The 18,809-nt window shown below is 39.2% G+C and overlaps 2 protein-coding genes across 4 annotated transcripts in view; one reads left to right on the top strand and one right to left on the bottom strand.

The window, feature by feature from the left end:
* Positions 1-1,035: 1,035 nt before the first annotated feature.
* Positions 1,036-9,420, bottom strand: htatip2 (HIV-1 Tat interactive protein 2). The gene is made up of 6 exons (XM_026910002.3): positions 9,229-9,420; positions 7,609-7,792; positions 5,620-5,727; positions 4,324-4,461; positions 4,077-4,138; positions 1,036-2,299 (listed from the first exon to the last, which is right to left on the bottom strand). The coding sequence occupies exons 1-6, from the start codon at positions 9,345-9,347 to the stop codon at positions 2,080-2,082; spliced, it is 831 nt and encodes a 276-aa protein (XP_026765803.1). The 5' UTR covers positions 9,348-9,420; the 3' UTR covers positions 1,036-2,079.
* dbx1a (developing brain homeobox 1a) overlaps positions 7,787-18,809 on the top strand; it is a 46,163-nt gene continuing 35,140 nt past the window's right edge. Inside the window, exons 1-2 of one of the 3 annotated variants that reach the window (XM_026909999.3) lie at positions 7,787-7,961; positions 11,617-11,783. The gene's annotated coding sequence lies outside the window, so the exon portion shown is untranslated. The other 2 variants (XM_034308695.2, XM_026910000.3) reach the window with 2 other exon arrangements.

The raw sequence follows: 18,809 nt of genomic DNA, 5'->3' as shown, positions 1-18,809 counted from the left end.
ATAAAATTCCTTTCTGGTGAATTACTACACCCATACATCACTGACATTTGATTGTCTAGTTCCAGTCCACACGTGCTTCCCAGATTTAGACTCTCTTCCATGGGCAGTAAGTGTTTCAGTGTACAATACACAAGCTTTTAAATTCACTTCCACACAGCCTCCATGAAGCCCATCTCATTTCTCAGTGTCATCAATCTATCTTCAGTAACGAAGCTGGTTATGAATGTTGCTGTAAAGGTATTTTTGCATGATCATACATAAAAGTAAGATTTTCTGTAAATATCATTTACAGTGTTTTTATAGCTCCTGTTATGTGAACAGATTTATTATTATTCTACTATTATTAGAGTTGCAATAGTTATGTGCTATAGTAGATGTAAACATAGCAGCAGCAATAAAACAAGTCCTCAAATCTGGCAAGTCTTATCTTGGCTTATGATCTGAATGTTTCTGTTCAGCCTAATATTTAGTCTACCTCACTGGGAGTTTCCAGCAGTTAGGCTTGATAAAAATATTGACAATGCATGTCACATATGGCCTGCGGGTTGACTGTTCCAACTATAATGATCCTGATGATAGACCAGTTTAAACCCTGATATTATACTCAAACAAGCCACAAGATCAAAGAAATCCTCTGCAGACCTCTGAGACAGGGTTGTGTTAATGCACAGATCTGGGAAGGGAACCAAAAGATTTCTGCAGCTATGAAGGTTCCAGATAACAAGGCGGTCACATCTGGAGGAAACCAGGCACTGCTAAATTAATCCCTCCAGTGAAGCACTATAATAATGTGGGAATGATTTTTAACAGCAGGACCTGAGAGGCGTGTCAGGATCAAAAGATGAACAGATCAAAATATAGAAACTTCCTTGAGGAAAACCTGCTCAAGTGCTCTGTGGAACTCAGCATGGGGTCAATGAAACAACAATTACCTGAAATACATCCAACACAACAAAATAGTGAGGACAGCATCTGAACACTTATGTAGTTATGATATTAATTTTTTTATTTGTAATAAAGAACTGTAAAAACGTGTTTTTTCATTATGGATTATTTATTTATTTATTTATTTATTTATTTTTACAGATGTTGATTTGACCTTAATTAATATTCAAGGAAAGAATTCTGTTCATCTCCAGTTAAAAAGAAAGAAAGAAAGAAAGAAAGAAAGCAAAAGAAAACAGCCAAAATGGAAAAACAATTATAAAAATAAATCAAATAGTATATTGCACAAAACAGACAGTTCAAGTAATGAAACATGAGAGGGATGTGCACCAATTACAAGTCAGATTATCTGTCATTTGAATCAGTTTTACTTATGCTGCATTGCCTGTTATAAGTTAATGTATAATTATACACAGGATTATATACACACGTAATGAGTCCCTCATTTATTAAAGCAATAAACAGTAGTAAGATTTCATGCCCTGTGCCAAATGGTAGAATAAGAACTTCGAACTAGACTTCTTGATAGTTTTTACTGATGTTTAAGGGTTCGGTGTGTGGGTGTGTGTTTGTGTGACCCATAATGCACTGCGAGTATACATCAGGTTGAGCACCAGGAAGTGACCGCAAGCAGAGAGTCAGCTTACAAATATAACTGTGTGTAATGAGTGTGTAATTAGCTGTAATGCTAGCTATGTCTGTATAAGCAGAGCTAGAGATTTTAGGTGTTTATGGTCCCTGTGTCCTCTGTCAGAATTTAGCTATTTCATATGCTAATTGCTAACAGCTAATTATCTAAATTTTAAATATTGTGTTGTCTTTCCTAGTGACTCTCTTTAGTGGGTGTCTGCTTGCACCAGCCCAAACCACACAACTCTTTAAGTTTACTTGATGATTTTTACTTGTAAGATTGAATTTGAAATTCTGCTAAACCCTTCTGTTGAACGCTAGCTATTAGGAAACCTCGTAGCTCTTAAAGGCTCACCGATGAACTAAAAGATCCCTTATGTTTTATGTGCAAGGCAATTTAAAGTCCCTGAACAGGATATCACCAAATCACCAAACATCCCTTTATGGAGTAGAAAATTAAAGAAACAATTGTACTTGATACATGAGACTTGAACAATCCACAGCTTATTGTTTTTCCCCGATCTTGCCGAGGTTATAAATGGCTTTGTTTTCAAGGATCTCGGTTTTTCTCTCTCCCACGATGAGTGTGTTGCTCACCATGGCTCGAGCCACAGCGGTGACGGGGATGGACATCGCCGTGGGGAACACAGTGGAAAAAGCTCCAAGAAATTTGCGTGCCATCCATTCGGCTGGTCTGCTCTCCTCTCTGTTCACCAAGAGCACTCTGAAATCAAATAAATCAATCCAAACCGCTATAGTGGACTTCAGTACTTCAAATACAGAAAATCTGGAACAGTACACACATTTCTTTTTAAATGTATCTATACACAGATTTATATAAACAGAAATTAGTCACATCAGTTCTTTCCTAATACTTGGTTACCTCTCCCTTCACCTTAATAACACATTCCACCATTGTGTTCGCCAATAATCCTGTCAGTATTAGCCCACTCTGTGAGCTGTCACGTGGGAAAAATTAAATGCTAAAATACAATTTACATTCTGAGAACCACCACACCCACAAAACTTTAACTAGTTGGACTGTTAGAGTTAATGACCCATCTGCCAGTAATTCTTCATTCAACTGTACAACCATTTCCATATAATTCAGAAAATGCCCTGTGCTTAGCTCCTGCGCTGTGGTTTGCATAATCATAGGTGTGAATAAACTTTCACCCCTCAACGACAACTGAACAATGGCATCCGTTCCCGTTGAAACATCTCTTGTTCACTTCTTGGTTAACAGCTAGTGACAACTGAAGTAGAGTCAGTCCATTAGCTAGGTCTGTGACATTCACCGTAAAATTAAATTCAACCTTGGTTGATGACTGTCAGATCTATTATTGCTCACTGAAGAAGAATCCACATTTCCAGATAACCCTACATCATTTCATGGTAATCCAACATTGTTAGGGCTGTGTAAAATTCCGTTATTTCCCGGTAATCCAACATCGTTATGGTCCCGTATAATTCCAGTATGTCCTGATAATTCCTCAGGTCCATAGTCGAAAACATGCCACCATTTGCTGACATACTCCTATAAATCTCTAGATATCTTCTGTACACACCGCCCCAATGAGATTATGGACATATGCCCTATATTTCTTTGGTATTGTGATTTTTTTTTTTTTTTCATTTCACACCACCCCAAATGGTTTTGGGCCAGAACTGTTTCAGAACCTCAAAAATGCTGAATAATTCTTATGCCTCCCAAAAATCTTTTTCAGTCAGAACCGGCTCTTTCAGACCAGCGGGTATCAAACTCGGAGGCCAGAGGAAAAATCAGAATCCTTCAGTCCCTGAGATTTTTGCAAAGACATTCAGAGTAGCCCTCTTTTTAGTGAAAGTAGAGCCACTTGTATCACCGTTCAGGCAGTTTTCTTCAAAAGCTGAAGCCATGTTCTCCAATTATTGCCTAAAACTTCAACTCATTCTAACAGAACACCCCTCCATCCCCTCCACCCCCACCTCCACACACACACACACACACACACACACACACACACACACACACACAGCTGGAATGGAGGTCCAGCTTCTTTTTTACAGTACATTGGCATAAAAATGGCAAATTTGGTGTCTTGTGTCTTTAATTTATGTTACGACCCTCACTTTCTGTTCACAAAACAGCCCGATGTTGGTTTGGTTTTTACACAACAAAAAAGGTTTGCAATATTTAACTGTGTAATTTAAGAAATAACTACTCTGAACAGTCAGTTTCACCGGCAAAGACATTCCACCGCCACCCTGGGAAGCATGAAAACAGTACAACTGTGGCCTGAGTTATTATTATTCCAATAATCGAGAATGGTATTAGATTGTGGGACCATAAGATATACTGAGAATATCATTCATCAGTACAGCCATTCTGAATTACTGCTTCAATATAAAAACCAAAACATTCTGTATATACCACAGCCAATCACATTTACTGAACTGTGGGTTATTTTTACACCTGTTTCATGCCAGTGAAATTGTTATAGGCAAAATGAGTAACATACGCAGGTCTGTAGATGGAGTATCGCTCAAAGCCCAGCTCCTCTATGTTTGCTTCAACTTGGCCCTGCAACACACACCAGCACACAGATAATAAACAACTGTACAAAACTATACAACACACAAACCAAAGCTATCAAACTTTATAACATGCACACCACTATAAATTACAACAGTACTTCTGCAAAACTATTTTCTCTACTTACTGATGGCACATTTTGTGTGTGTGTGTGTGTGTGAGTAAATTCATACCTTGGTTTTTAGATAAAGGAAACTGCTGGTTTTGTCAGCTCCTTTAGATGATTCCAGGTGGAAGTGTGTACATCCACCGGCTTTGGCTAGTTCTGCTGATTTCAGTACGTAGTCATGATCGACACGTATAAATCCCTCCTGCAACACACACACACACACACTTTACATATACCTCTATTAAAACTAATGTATTAAAACTACAATGTTTTTCAACATAAAGCTTTATTTCATTTGCTTGGTTTCTCTAATGACCACTAGCATTTTACACATACACTACATGGTCAAATGTTTGTGGACATCTGACCATCACACCAATATGTGGGACTTCCTCAAAATTCCCATAATGTTTGAAGCACACAATTGTACAGAATGTTTCTGTACACTGTAGCATTACAATTTCTCTTCACTGGAACTAAGAGGCCCAAACCTGTTCCAGCATGACGATGCCCCTGTGCACAAAGTGAGCTCCATGAAGACATGGTGTGTGAAGGTTGGAGTAGAAGAACTCGAGTGTCCTGCACAGAGCCCTGACCTCAACCCCACTGAACACCTTTGGGATGAACTGGAACACTGACTGCATGCTAGGGTGCCTTGCCCGACGAGTCGAGAGGCTATCACACTTGACTCATGCTACAGACTGCTATCTAGGAAATATTTAGTGTAACCTTGTAATAGGCAGCTGGGAGTCAACAACATACAGACCAGGACCTTGCTGTGAGCAGTTTTAAACATAGTTTCAGCTGTGTTCCAGGGAAAACCATTAACCAGGGTTTGCAGGTTTCGGCAAAATTTCCAACCCAATTACTTCTTGGAAACCCACACAAAATATCTTAAACTAGCCTCTAAATTTGGACAGTAGAAAAGGGAGACATGCTTCTTCTTCTCCTCAGCCTTTCCTTAGGGAGAAGTATTTCACACATATTTCTGATGTACAGACATTAGCTACACAATGATCCCCTTTTTTGTCCCACCTTATTTTATATAGCAATATATCTTACAATGGAAATGTTTCTGTACATTATTGACACACTGTTTGCACTTGACCTTTGCCATTTGGTGGAAATAATATTTTACTACTAATAGATAATGATTCAGGCAGGCAGGTTGCATGATGCCCAACAGGAGGCTATAAACTACCTTTACTTGTTAGTTACATGAACCTCATAGTTTCAATGGAAAAATTAAAGCAAAATAAAGTCACCAAACATATCTTGGCAGACTGATTATATCTTGTGTAAAGTGATGGTAAACATTATCAAAAAAAAAAGCTTTTATGTCAGAGTCAAAAAAACTCACAGTTCCAGCTTTCGCTTTGGTTGTTCCGAGACAGCAGTATCCAACGTCATGACCCTGAAATGCTTGGGCATATTCATCCAGCTTCTCAAAATCCACCACTTCTTGCACCTTAAAACAAATTAATATCAATCATCCTCATTCTTGAACAGACTCATTAGGGCTGAGCATTATGATAACTTACACCACAGCACTGTTGAATTCCCTGTTCTGATATGCTGTTCTTTCATTAATAACCAATCGTAATCATTAGCAAACTGCTGTGTTACAAGAGGAATAAAACATTAATGCTTTGTTCCTTAAATGTTATAAATTTCAAAATAAATTCAGTCTCAGAACACTTTTACATGCGTATATCAGGACAATGTCTTTAGGTATATGATTTTTTTCTTTTTTTTTTTTTTACCATATTGTCCACCCCTAGTAAACAGGCACAACAGTAATAAGGCCTAACGCACAACCTGTGTGGTTAATAACTATCCTTTTAACGTAAAGGTCTGACAAGCCTAATTATGATTTAAAAGAATTAATTTTATGTCAAAATTACTCTAGACAGCTGGCCACCTACTACTGTGTACAGACCGGCGACATATTAAAGGAAAAAACCAACATAAAGTGTTCTTCTAAAAGATATTTTCTCAGTTAGTGCTTTGATGATGGTGGTGGAGAGAGCTGTCTACTCAATTATTTTTATCCTCATTAAACAATTCATTGAGCCCTTGTGCCCTGTGAATGGGAGCATTATCATCTGGGAAGAGACCACTCACTGGACTACATTTTCCTTTGATTTGTCACCTGTCTGTAAAGGTTACACTTCATGTGTCTTTTCTATTGCCAATAAACACCAACCAGCCATAACATGAAAACCACTGACAGTGACATATAATCAATAACATTGATTATCTCGTTACAATGGCACCTTTGAAGGGGTGGGATTTATTAGGCAGCAAGTGAACAGTCAGTTCTTGAAGTTGATGTGTTGGAAGCAGAAAAAATGGGCAAGCGTAAGGATCTGAGCGACTTTGACAAGGGCCAAATTGTGATGGTTAGATGACTGGGTCAGAGCATCTCCAAAACAGCAGGTCTTGTGGAGTGTTCTTGGTATGCAGTGGTTGGTACCTACCAAAAGTGGTCCAAGGAAGGACAACCGATGAACCGGCCACAGGGTCATGGGCTCCCAAGGCTTACTGATGCGTGTGGGAAGTGAAGGCGTCTGGTCCAATCCCACAGAAGAGCTACTGAAGCACAAATTGCTGAAAAAGTTAGAGTGCCCATGCTGACCCCTGTCCACCCCCTAAAGCTCCGATAATGGGCACAGGAGCATCAGAAGTGGACCATGGAGCAATGGAAGAAGGTGGCCTGGTCTAATGAATCATGTTTCCTTTCCTGTGCGTCACTTACCTGGGGAAGAGATGGCACCAGGATGCACTATGGGTAGAACGCAAGCCGGTGGAGGCAGTGTGATGCCCTGGGCAATGTTCTGCTGGGAAACTTTGGGTCCTGGCCTTCATGTGGATGTTACTTTGACACGTACCACCTACCTAAACATTGTTGCAGACCAAGTTACACTCCTTCATGGCAACGGTATTCCCTAATGGCAGTGGCCTCTTTCAGCAGGATAATGCTCCCTGCCACACTGCAAAAATTGTTCAGGAATGGTTTGAGGAACATGACAAAGAGTTCAAGGTATTGACTTGGCCTCCAAATTCTTCAGATCTCAGTCCGATTGAGCATCTGTGGGACGTGCTGGACAAACAAGTCTGATCCATGGAAGCACTACCTCACAACTTACAAGACTGCTGCTAACATCTTGGTGCCAGATACCACAGCACACCTTCAGAGGTCTTGTGGAGTCCATGCCTCGATGAGTCAGAGCTGTTTTGGTGGCACAAGGGGGACCAACACAATATTAGGCCGGTGGTTTTAATGTTATGGCTGATCAGTGTACATGCTTCCTCCTTAGCAGTTCTGGAAGTGAGAATGGCTAATTACCACATTGTCATAAGCTTTATCCTCAAAGCTCAGCTGTCGTCGCCCAATCAGAGTAACTTTGGTGAAAATATTGCGCTGCACAATTTCCTTTAGCAGAACTTTTCCTGTCTCTCCAGACGCACCAAGAATAAAACAACTTTTATTCTTTTGTCTGAATTTTTCCTCTAGTGCAGCCACATCCATCCTGTGGAGTAAAAACATAAACAGCAGGTTAATTTTGTTTGGTGTGTTTCCTGCTCATTCACATACCATTTTGCTTCAGAAAGGAAGGAGACTCCAGAGACCACAGTGAGAATGTCGCTTAAATGTTTAGGGCGCACACCAAGGGATATTAACTGAGCTAGCTCTAAATGGTAAGTAGAGCTTTATTAATTAATATGTAAAATGCTAAACTGTAGTTGTATAAATTGTGCAAGTATATTGTTTTACTATTGTCAGGACAAGATTTTAGAGTGTTGAGTCATGACTGACTGAGCTACCATTTGCTAGCTAGCTGACATGGTAAAGTAATGTACCAGTTAAATATATATTTGTAAACAGCAGTCAACATGGACACTCAACACAACCATTTATTTATTTATCTATTTATGTTTGTTTGTTTGTGCTCTGTGATTTTCATCTAGCTTTGACCCCTGTAGTAAGTTACCCATCTGAATAGAGAAGTACTCTTTCATGCTCTGCTTGTTCTGTTGGTGGAGGAGACACTGCCTAACTTTAACAAGTCACTTCACTACTACAGTTTTAGTTGTGTTGGAAACTGCGCGCACGTGCACCTGTCATGGCCAAAACTGTCAATCACCTCATCAGCCACGCCCTTTTATTTATCATCAAATATTTCCTGTTAAGGGCATTTATTGTAGAAGAAAAATACTGGTCAGCTGAACTAAGAACGACAGAGCACTATTCCCGAAGAAAATAATTTAACTTAACATGTGAGTTTAGCTCGTTTTTCATTCCCTTCCATGGGAATGGGCGGGGTTTCATGTTGTACTGCAGACAGCCACTAGAGGGCGGCACAGACACTGTCTTCCCTTTTAAACTCCTGTTATTTACACAGTCACTGGCTGTCACCCAGAAGAGGATGGGTTCTCTTCTGAGTCTCGTTCTTCTCACATGAACGGTGTGTTAAGGTGTGTTAGAGCAGAAAATGCAAAACAGAATGAAGCATCTCTCACACACACACTAACACATTAACACATGAACACAGTGCACGAGCTCAGAGTGCATGCAAGCCCCTGAAGTCGCTGTACTCACCTGCCTGCTCATCTTTCAGCAAAGTCACACCTAATATTTCTCTTGTTCAGCACACACACTGTCACTAGCACAATTTACTAAAGATGTTCTCTGTTACTCTCAGTGTTGTATTGAGCCTGTACATTTATTTAAAGGGTATTTAGCAGGACTACATTACAATGTTTAACATGTATGCATTTTATAAGTTCTATATAATGTAAAAACACGCTCACCATAGTGTTCATGAGTGATTTATTAAAAATGTTCAGCATGCAGTGTTCATTAAACACAATGCAGTGTTATTGCCTACTCTAGACATAGAAACAATATTTAATATCGACCTTGGGTATTATTTATACAGCGTTTAAGATGTTCATGAAGTTTTACCCTTTATACTCCACACATTCCGTTGAATTCTCCATGTAGTGTAAAACCGCTGCAAATATAGCGACTAAAACTGCTAAAACAGTGAACACTGAACTAAAACCGCTCTCTAAAATCTTCATAACAGGTTTCACATAGAAACACAACCGTAGAACCGACTCGCCCACTTCCGCGTTTCAGCTCCTGATTGTGCGCATGCGCAGAAAACCAACTCGCCCACTTCCGCGTTTCAGCTCCTGATTATGCGCATGCGCACAGCACCGCCTTCCCTCACAACAATAGGTAATTTATAATTAATTGCTTTTAGAAAGCGGCTTTAGTTTAGCGTTTATTGTTTTAGCTGTCTTAGTCGCTATAACTGCAACAGTTTTACACTACATGGAGAATTCGTAATTAAACATTTCAGACGTTTTAATATTATATATAAATAAATAACAATAAATGTCACAAATTGTGTCTGGGTTTGCACGAGGTAAGATTCGGCTTATTCGATTTTTTTTGCTAATTTTTTGCTAACACTTTGCTAATTGTCTTGCAATGACGCGATTTGGCCATTAGATGGCACTAGTCATTAGTCATTCTTACAGACTTTCTCACTTTCCTGTAAATTTCCTGAAATACTGATCTTAAAAAAGAAAGAAAAGAAAGAAAAGAAAACACTCAGAGCATCAGCCTCGTGTCAAAACACACAAAGTCATTCTCTATCACTCACCAAATGAACATGAAGTACCCTTTGTCCACTGACCCAATAAATGCTAAGTATTTCTAGCAAAACTGGACAGATGGTGTGTGATAGTGGAGAGACAAATATGTCCTAAACCAAATACATGAACAAAAAGGCTTATTCCTGTATTATCCTGTACAATTGCTAGGAAGCATTTTCAGTACTGAATTCTGGTTTTCAAAACTCTTCACACTGTCAGTGATCATTCAGATGCACAGCACTTCTACCTGATCTATACACAGAAGTCTGTTTCTCTCTGTACAGTAATATACAGTAAATGTGCTGCAGCAGTCAATTAGACAACATCTTTTATGTTTACGTGAGAATGAACTCAGTACCTAGATGTAAAGATTCACCCGTTATTAGTTCTAATATCATTACATTAACTGACATTTGTGATGAAGCTTGTATAGTTCCTGTTAGGACTGTTGTGTGGATTATTTTATATGAAAGTGTTTAAACACTGAGCATGTTGATATATTCATGTGAGAGTAAGGCAGTTCATTAGAAAAACAAGGCCATTAAATTTGATCAGAAAGACCTGCTGAGTGTATCACATGATCAGTGAAAGGCAGCGGCATGCTTGCATTTGAATGCTGTGTGAAAGCAGTGAGAAATGCATCTAATGTTCTGACCCAATGATTTTTACATTATGCAGCATTTCACACTGTTTTGAGAAGAACAGTTGTGCCAAAGCAACTGAGGAAAACTGTAACATTGAGAAAGGCATCTACGCAATTAAGAAAAACGGTCATTTTAAGAAACCTACTGTGGAAGTTATTGAGTGAAATTACACATCGCACTGGCCCTTTCTTTTCTGCTAACATAATGCTCATTGTAAATAATAGTTTGCATGCAATGATTTAAACAATGAACAACTTGTGAAATGTGCATAGCCAATTAAATAAAATATTTTAAATAAAAAAATCTAATAAATCAAACAAACAAACAAACATCTGATTCCCAAATTAGCTTTACCCAGGTGTGGGGTTTTTTTCTCGCATTGTTACCATCTTGACAAAAAGGCAAATCTTTGGCCTGACCAGTATAAAGCATTTACTGAAGATGAATGAATGAAAAAAACTGATAAATTGGGGCGATGATGCTCATCTGTCTTCACTGTCTCAGATATTTGGTGCCTGAAGTGTAGATGTTCGGCACGAAACCGCTTTATTTTGGTCTGGAAATTGACTCATTTAAAATTTGCATTAACTTTTAGTTTGCACTAATTTAAATTGATATTCAAAATTAAATTGCACTAATCTTTTAATTGCCTCATGGTCTTCACAGCATTATTCCTTTCTTTACTCTGTAACAGTCATCAAAAATAAATGTAACTAAGCTGAATATCTTATTTTAAAAAAAACTCAAGTTAAAACACTATGATTTAATTCTACTCAAAAGTACCATTACAGTGAATCATGTAGTGAAGTAATAGAAAGAGAATACATGTAATTATTACTTTCTATCTCTGGAATGAGAGTAAGCAACTAATGCATCTTTGCAATTGTTCAAAAAAAAACAATTCAAAGGAACAGAACATGCCACGTTAAATTTCAAATTAATTAGAGAAATGGGAAATGTAAGTTTTTTCAGCATCATGGCCATTGTCTCCTGATTGTTAATGCTTTGCTAACAAATATTCCCTACTAAATTCACTTTTTCAGAACTTTTCAGACCAGAGCTGTTCAAACTGTGGGGCTTGAAGGAATTGCAGGAGATCCCAGGTGAGATGGAAAATACCAAAACACACATTTTGTGTAGGAGCTTCACATTAAAACAATGGAACGCAAAAATAAGATGCCTGGATGCTGCGTCCTCGCGTCCTGTCAAGGTAAATGGACAGGTTTGTTTAGGTCATTAATGTGACAAGTCTATCAGCGTGAGTTCATCTTAACTATCATTTATAGAGTCTATAAATAAAGTCTATAATAAAGTCTGACATCAGTTAACTATATACCTACCTACCGATATTTTACTGTTTATTACTGATGTTTAATATTGATGACGCCATAATATTTTGGCTAAAAACAGTCAAAAACAGCTAATTTTTTTTTTACTAGGAAAAAAACATTAACCAATAAACTGTAAAGTCTTTACAAAACAACACTTTACAAAAGATTTTAATGGTAATTATAATTGGACAGTAATTTTTTTCAGTGATGTGGGGATTAATTTTATTGACCAGTTAATTATAGACATTAGTTTTGTTTGTTTGTTTGTTTGTTTGTTTTTGTCTAAAGGGTGGGTGGGTATCAGGGTTTCCTCAAAAACCTGGAAGTGGGGCTCATGGAGGAAAAGTCTGGGTATGGCTGCTTCAGGCAGTCCTGTTGTTTATTTCATGTTCAGTAAGGATCACTTGTGGAACTTGGCTCTATTTTTATATGTACATCTGGCCCTAAAAGTTTGCACACCCCCCTGCTTTAGTGGATCTATAAGTCATTGTAGGATTGAGCTCATGCTGGACAAGAGAAGGTCAATCGTTTCCTTCCTTCACACACACACACACACACACACACACACGCTTCTCCCTGCTGACCTTTTACACTTCTCTGTGGAAAAGCTGCTCTTTTGCCACCATCGAGCTCGGAGAGAAAAGAGGAAAATGAATTCGCGCGCCGTCAAAACAAAACCGAGGGCTTCGATCCTTCAGTCCGCTAATTAGCGCTGCGGTGAAGTGAAATGGCGTCCGGTTGCGGGACGCCGGCGGGATTGCGGGAGCGCCAGCTGCGAGGGAAATGGCCGTGAGAGCGCGCGCGTCACACGCACATGTCGGGACAATGCGGCAGGACTAAGATCCCACAGCGCTGGAGAAAGAGACGCAGCACAGGCTTCTCTCTTCACGAATGTCAGAAGCAGCATGACTGTATTTTAACTGAGCTGAGACACAAAGCTATATGAAAAGGCAGTGCAATTAGCAATGTGTTCAATGCATGCCCACTAATCAATGAATATGCATGTGCTCTGAAACAAAGGAGTGTTTCCAATACACACCACGCGCATTTTTTGCCCTCACATGCACTCACTGGCCACTTTAATAGGAACCCAATCAGCCAATCATGTGGCATCAGCACAGTGCATTAAAAGCATGCAGATACAGTTCGTATCAAACATCAGAATGGAAAAAAAAAGCTCTGTTACTTTGACCATAACATGGTTACTGGTGCTTGCTTACAACCATGATAAGCAGAAAAGCATCTCAAGTCTTGAGTTCAAATCCCGGCACACCAAGCTGCCACTGCTGGGCCCTTGAGCAAGGCCCTTAACCTTCAACTGCTCAGTTGTATAAATGAAATCAGTGTAAGTTGCTCTGGATGTCTGTCTGCCAAATGCCATAAATATACATGAATGAGCAGGGGTACAGCAGGGTAAAGAGAGCAGTTAAAACGGCAGGCAAATAATAGACACTGAGCAAAAGTATCAGGTACTGCAAATAAAGCTACTGTTGCAGTGCACAGGAAGACCAAAGCCTCCACTTCACTCTGAAAGTGTCTTTTGGTTGTTGTATTGCATCCAAACGGAGAAAGTATCTACCAGTCCTTCATACTTCCTTGCTTCTTCCACATTCTGTTCACTCACTTTCAGTAACCACTTTTTCCTTGTGAGGGTCACGGTGGATCCGAAAGCTATCCCCAGAACACAAGGCAGAAAATACACCTCAGATAGGACAACATGCGCACACAAACACCTTGTACCAGCATTTTCTCTTAGCCTAACCACCTCCTGGCATGTTTTGTGGAAGGAACCCCGAGGATACCCACACTGACACAGAGAGATCATGCACAGACAGCAATCAGTGCTCAGTATTGAACCCAGGCCGCTGGCACTCTGACCACGCAATGCTGCCCACTGCTCCATCACACCATTCTGTTCAGAAACTGCAATGTATGCAAAGAACAAAAATATCATTTTATGTAGTTTTTAATTGTTTGTGGTTTTATGCTGTATCATTTAGCACAAGATGCTCTGTAGGCCATTTCAGCTGATGGAACACAAAATTCATGTGGAAAAACAGCAGGCACCTTTATTTTTTCAAAGACATATTGCGTTTCATTATTATGGACATATTATGGTCGGTAGCTGTTACTGCCCATCTTAATCTTGGAGATACAATATTCTCTCTAAAACCCTGTCTCAGCTGTTTATGGGAAGCTTACAGTTGATTGATCTGAAATTTGGCATACTGTATCTTTGTCCCAATCTGTCATTAAATTTCAAATGATGAACTTATTACTTAAACAATTTAGCCATCAAGCAGCTTTCAATTCAGAACTGAGCTTTCGACACAAAACTTGAACAGTAGGTTTCTCTCTGGTCTCTTAAATGTCCTATGCAACTTGGAAATAACTGGCCACTCGGGGGCGCTATTTGCAAAGCGTGCTTGGACCCCACAGCTCGCCGCTTGTGGCTATATTTTGGTTGTTATAGTTCTAAACTTATTTGGTCACTTGAACTGAATGGATTTATAATTCTACCAATCACACCAATGTCTTTCTTTTAGCAGATCTAAATGTACAGTCGAATCCAAAATGCTGAGACTTCTGCAAGGAACAGTTTTTATCTCCTTAGTTATTCAACACTAAAACATTATTCCCCTCAGCTGCATTATTTAGCACTGAGACAGGTCTGTTGTAATAAAGCCAATATTTGAGGGGTTATTTTGACAGAACATCAAGGCTAATTGAGTTAATCCTTAGCCATGGATCAGCTGGGATCTGCTCAAAATCCACTTTCCCTCCCCCTCTGCAGACACTAACAAGCCTGACATGATTCTTGCCCTTGTCTGTGACCCTCGTGTGCAACGGTCACCTCTGGGGTAAAAATGAGGAGCAGATTGTGCTGTCAGCCCCCATTACTGGCCATCATTAGCATTAGTATTAGTATTAGTATTAGCTGAGCCCTGCTGTATAAATCACACAGGAAGTGGCACATTTCTGCCCTGCTGTGAAACATTAGACCTGTTCTCTCTCTCTCTCTCTCTCTCTGTGCCATTGTGTGTGTGTGTTTGTTACACATCAGTATACGTGTTCACATAGCTGAACACAAACAATTTAGCTAGCTAATAGCTAAAATGCTTATAAGTAGCTGGCTAGACATATTAATATTGGGTGGGCAATTTGCTTTTTCCCATGATTTTTGGTCAGGGCTAGAAAGCACCCCTGTGGTTGTCAAAGCCTTGTGCACTCAGAGCACTCACTGTTTGTAATGTTGAAAAGTGATGTTGGTCAGGGTTGTGGTGGATTCACCAGTCCATAGCACCACACAAACATTCACACACTCCTTCACACCTGCATATTTTTGGACAATGGGAGGAAACCCAGGGGAAACCCAGACACACGTGGGGAGAACATGTACAGATGATGCCAGGGCTCAAGATTGAACTGTGGAGCCCAACACTAACAACTGTGCCAATTACATTTACACTATTCAGAGGCTTCAAATATTCACATCTTAAACATTCTGTTGGACTTCCTCTTTATACAATTAAATTGATATCTGAATATCTTATCAGTGGTGTGCATGTAAAAGTACTGGCACACTAAAGTAATATTACATCATGGTTAATTTTCTCTGTGCATGTTTTCCACACTTTCCCACCCAAAGACACGTTCTCTAATTCACAGCCGTTTTCACACACTTCCGTTGCAAATGCTGTAAAAACTTGAATAAAATATTTTTTGCTCTGAGTATAGCAGTGCTATAGCAGGATTTTCGTCATCATGCAGCTGTGTTGACTAGATGCAGAGCCGAGGCCGTGATGTTCTTTCATTTAGTCACACTAGATATCAAACAATGTCATGTAATACATCAAAAGGAGAACTAAGGCTCTGTTCCAAGTGCGTGTAATTGCAAGAACATACAGAATCAGTTTTAATGAGGTTTTTTGACAGTGGTTATTTAGTAGCAATATTCTCGGTTGGTTTAACTTTCTGAAATTATTGTTGCATGAAGTACAGCATAACGTTAGCTACTTTAGCTGAGGCATATAGCTAGATCCCATATACACCAATCAGCCATAACATTATGACCACTGACAGGTGAAGCGAATAATATTGATTATCGCATTACAATGGCTCCTGTCAAGTGGTAGGATATATTAGGCAGCAAGTGAACAGTCAGTTCTCAAAGTTGATGTGTTTGAAGCAGGAAAATTGGGCAAGCGTAAGGATCTGAGTGACTTGTGTGACAAGGGCCAAATTGTGATGGTTAGACGACTGGGTCAGAGCATCTCCAAAACAGCAGGCCTTATGGGATGTTCCCGGTATGCAGTGGTATGTTTAGTATCCATGGGTACAATGTCAGGCTAATATATGACACACTCATACTAACCGCTATTTAGATAGGCTAGTCATACTATTCCTTCATTTATTTTGTAGCTAACTACAGTCTCTTCTCTAGCAACTTCACAAGTTTCTCATGACAACCGTTGCTTGTAGGATGATTGGGCTGTATGCACACTTTTAGGGTGTTAATCACATTGATTGGTGGTATGTGTGTGTGTGAATGTTGAGGGTCCTTAAATAAAAACAATGACTAAATAATTTTATTAGTAAAAACTAAAATATTTCCCAGTCAGGTCAGAAAGACATATGTAACAGCCAGGGCCATGTCAGTGGTGTGATATTATTGTTACGAGCCCTAAAATATTTACAACAGTCTACAACATAAACTAATCATTTCAATTGCAATAGCTGACTTCAATTGCTGTAGCTGTTTACCAGAGATTGGTTCTCTAACATGGTTCTCTAACATTGGTTCAAACCTTGAATGCCTCAATGCTATAAAGTACCCAGAGTGAGTCTGTAAGTGTTATTCATTACTGTTCTATTGTTCGCCTGCCGATGTTGGATAGATGGGTCTGCACACTGCCAGACCTTACACTCAGATTCAGCAGGAAACATTGCATAAATGGCGGACACATGACAGCATGAGATGCCCATCTATAATGCAGATTTAAATGGTAAATGAAACTGTGGTATCTTTTATACACCATGTACAGGGTGTACAAGGAATTCTATCTGGTGCAGTGTCACACATAGTACAGGACAGTACATTAACCAAAGAGTACAATGCAATACAATATATCTGTACAGGAAAACAGTGCACAAACTTTTAATGCAATATGTGGATACTGCTGATACAGCAAAAATGTAAGGGTGTGATATAATTGTTATATTTCTCAGACTGTAAATGAATGTCATTGTGCAACTACCACAGGTGTTAGTGCAATTACAGTTGAATTGTAAAGTGGTTTGTGCTGCATTTCAGAGGGGAGGGATGTGGGAAGGGCCTTTTGTTTATTGTGGCCTGGGTGAAGAAGGGCTAGGAGGTTTGGAAACATGCAGAAATGTTGTTAACTTAGTGTTAATTTATTCATTATAATTCAGATGTTCACCTGCTATTTTGTATATTTTGTATTTTGACATGAATACGTTTTCCATAATTGACGCTGCTGTTAATCTAATAATCTCTCAACAGTCACTGAGTAACATTGCCCTGTTGCTTGTGGCAGCCAGCCAGTGGGAAAACTGCAATAGAGAGTTATGCTCTCTATTTATATTTTCACATTGATCAGTTTTTCATTCTGTCACAACACTGTGAAAAAAATATTATATTTCTGAGCTGATACTGAACTATAAATAGTGTGTTAGCTAAAAGGTGATGGAAATGTGGAGGCCTAGTGTGAGTCTTGGTTTCACTTAATATCAATTTTGCACAAACAGTTCTTCTTGACTACAATAATTGTGCTTTGTAATGTGTGTATTAGTTTGGCTAATAAACATTACATTTCATACAGAAGAAAATGTAATTAGCATCAGACTTCAGTTCAGTGAAACCCCTGTGTTATGTCCCTCTACAATCACAGTAGAGAAAAAAGCTGACTCTACACTTTTATGTTTGTTTTGTCTGAGAATAAGATTAATCCTGTGAACACACAAGGCTTGTCTCCGTCCCACTAATTCTTCATTCTTTCCACTTCTTCCATATCTTCATCACAAAAGAGAAGGAGACCAGAAAGCATAGCGAGATGGTACATCAGAGCCTGTGCAAACAGTCCAGCCTAATGGCTTTCCGATCTTCTCCACCCCTTAAATTAACTGTGAGGGAATGTTGCATCTTACCCCAATGCTAATTCCCTGCTAATCCCTAACACACACACATCCCTCATACTCACTATCATGGATTGAGGATAATCAGCCAGCCACCCAGGAAGCAGTAGAGAGAGTGAACAGAGGAATGACATTCTCCACAATCCCTACAAGCCTTCATCCACCAGCTTCTTCCTTACCAACCAAGAAATTGAGAATATGCAAATGCTTCTTTGTAAGGAGGGAACCTAGTGAGCTTATAGGGATTACTGCTTGTCCAGCTATGCTCCCTGCTGTGCTAGCATGCTAATACAGGTGTTGGTAAAATGTTATTAGCCTCCAGCTAATTTTAGTCCATTCAGTGTAGCATTGTACTATAGCTTGGCCGTTTGTAGCCATGTTTGAAATCTCAGCAGGGAAGTTCTCTGTACTGTGGTGGGTCCGACATGATCTGAGCTGAAGGAAAATCACCTGATTATTACAAGCAAACCTGCACTGGATCATCTTAATAAGGCTGAAAAGAGGCTCAGTCAGTCTGGACTAAATAAAAACATTCGGATATTTTCGTTGTCCTGATTTGCATCCTTCCTCTTTGATCATCCTTTTCGATTATATCCCTTTACATGTTGTTCTGGAGCCATCTATGTATATCTTAATAGAGCATGCAAAAAACACCAGAGTATTGTAAAACTGGAAAATGATGGAAATGGTCATATTTTACATTTTGGAAATCCTACTGTTTTTTTAATATATATATACATATATATATA

Source organism: Pangasianodon hypophthalmus, chromosome 11 (genome assembly GCF_027358585.1).
Source record: "Pangasianodon hypophthalmus isolate fPanHyp1 chromosome 11, fPanHyp1.pri, whole genome shotgun sequence".
NCBI classification, from domain to species: Eukaryota; Metazoa; Chordata; class Actinopteri; order Siluriformes; family Pangasiidae; genus Pangasianodon; species Pangasianodon hypophthalmus.
The sequence above is the reverse complement of the archived record's forward strand: the minus strand, read 5'-3'. Positions and strand labels throughout refer to the sequence as shown.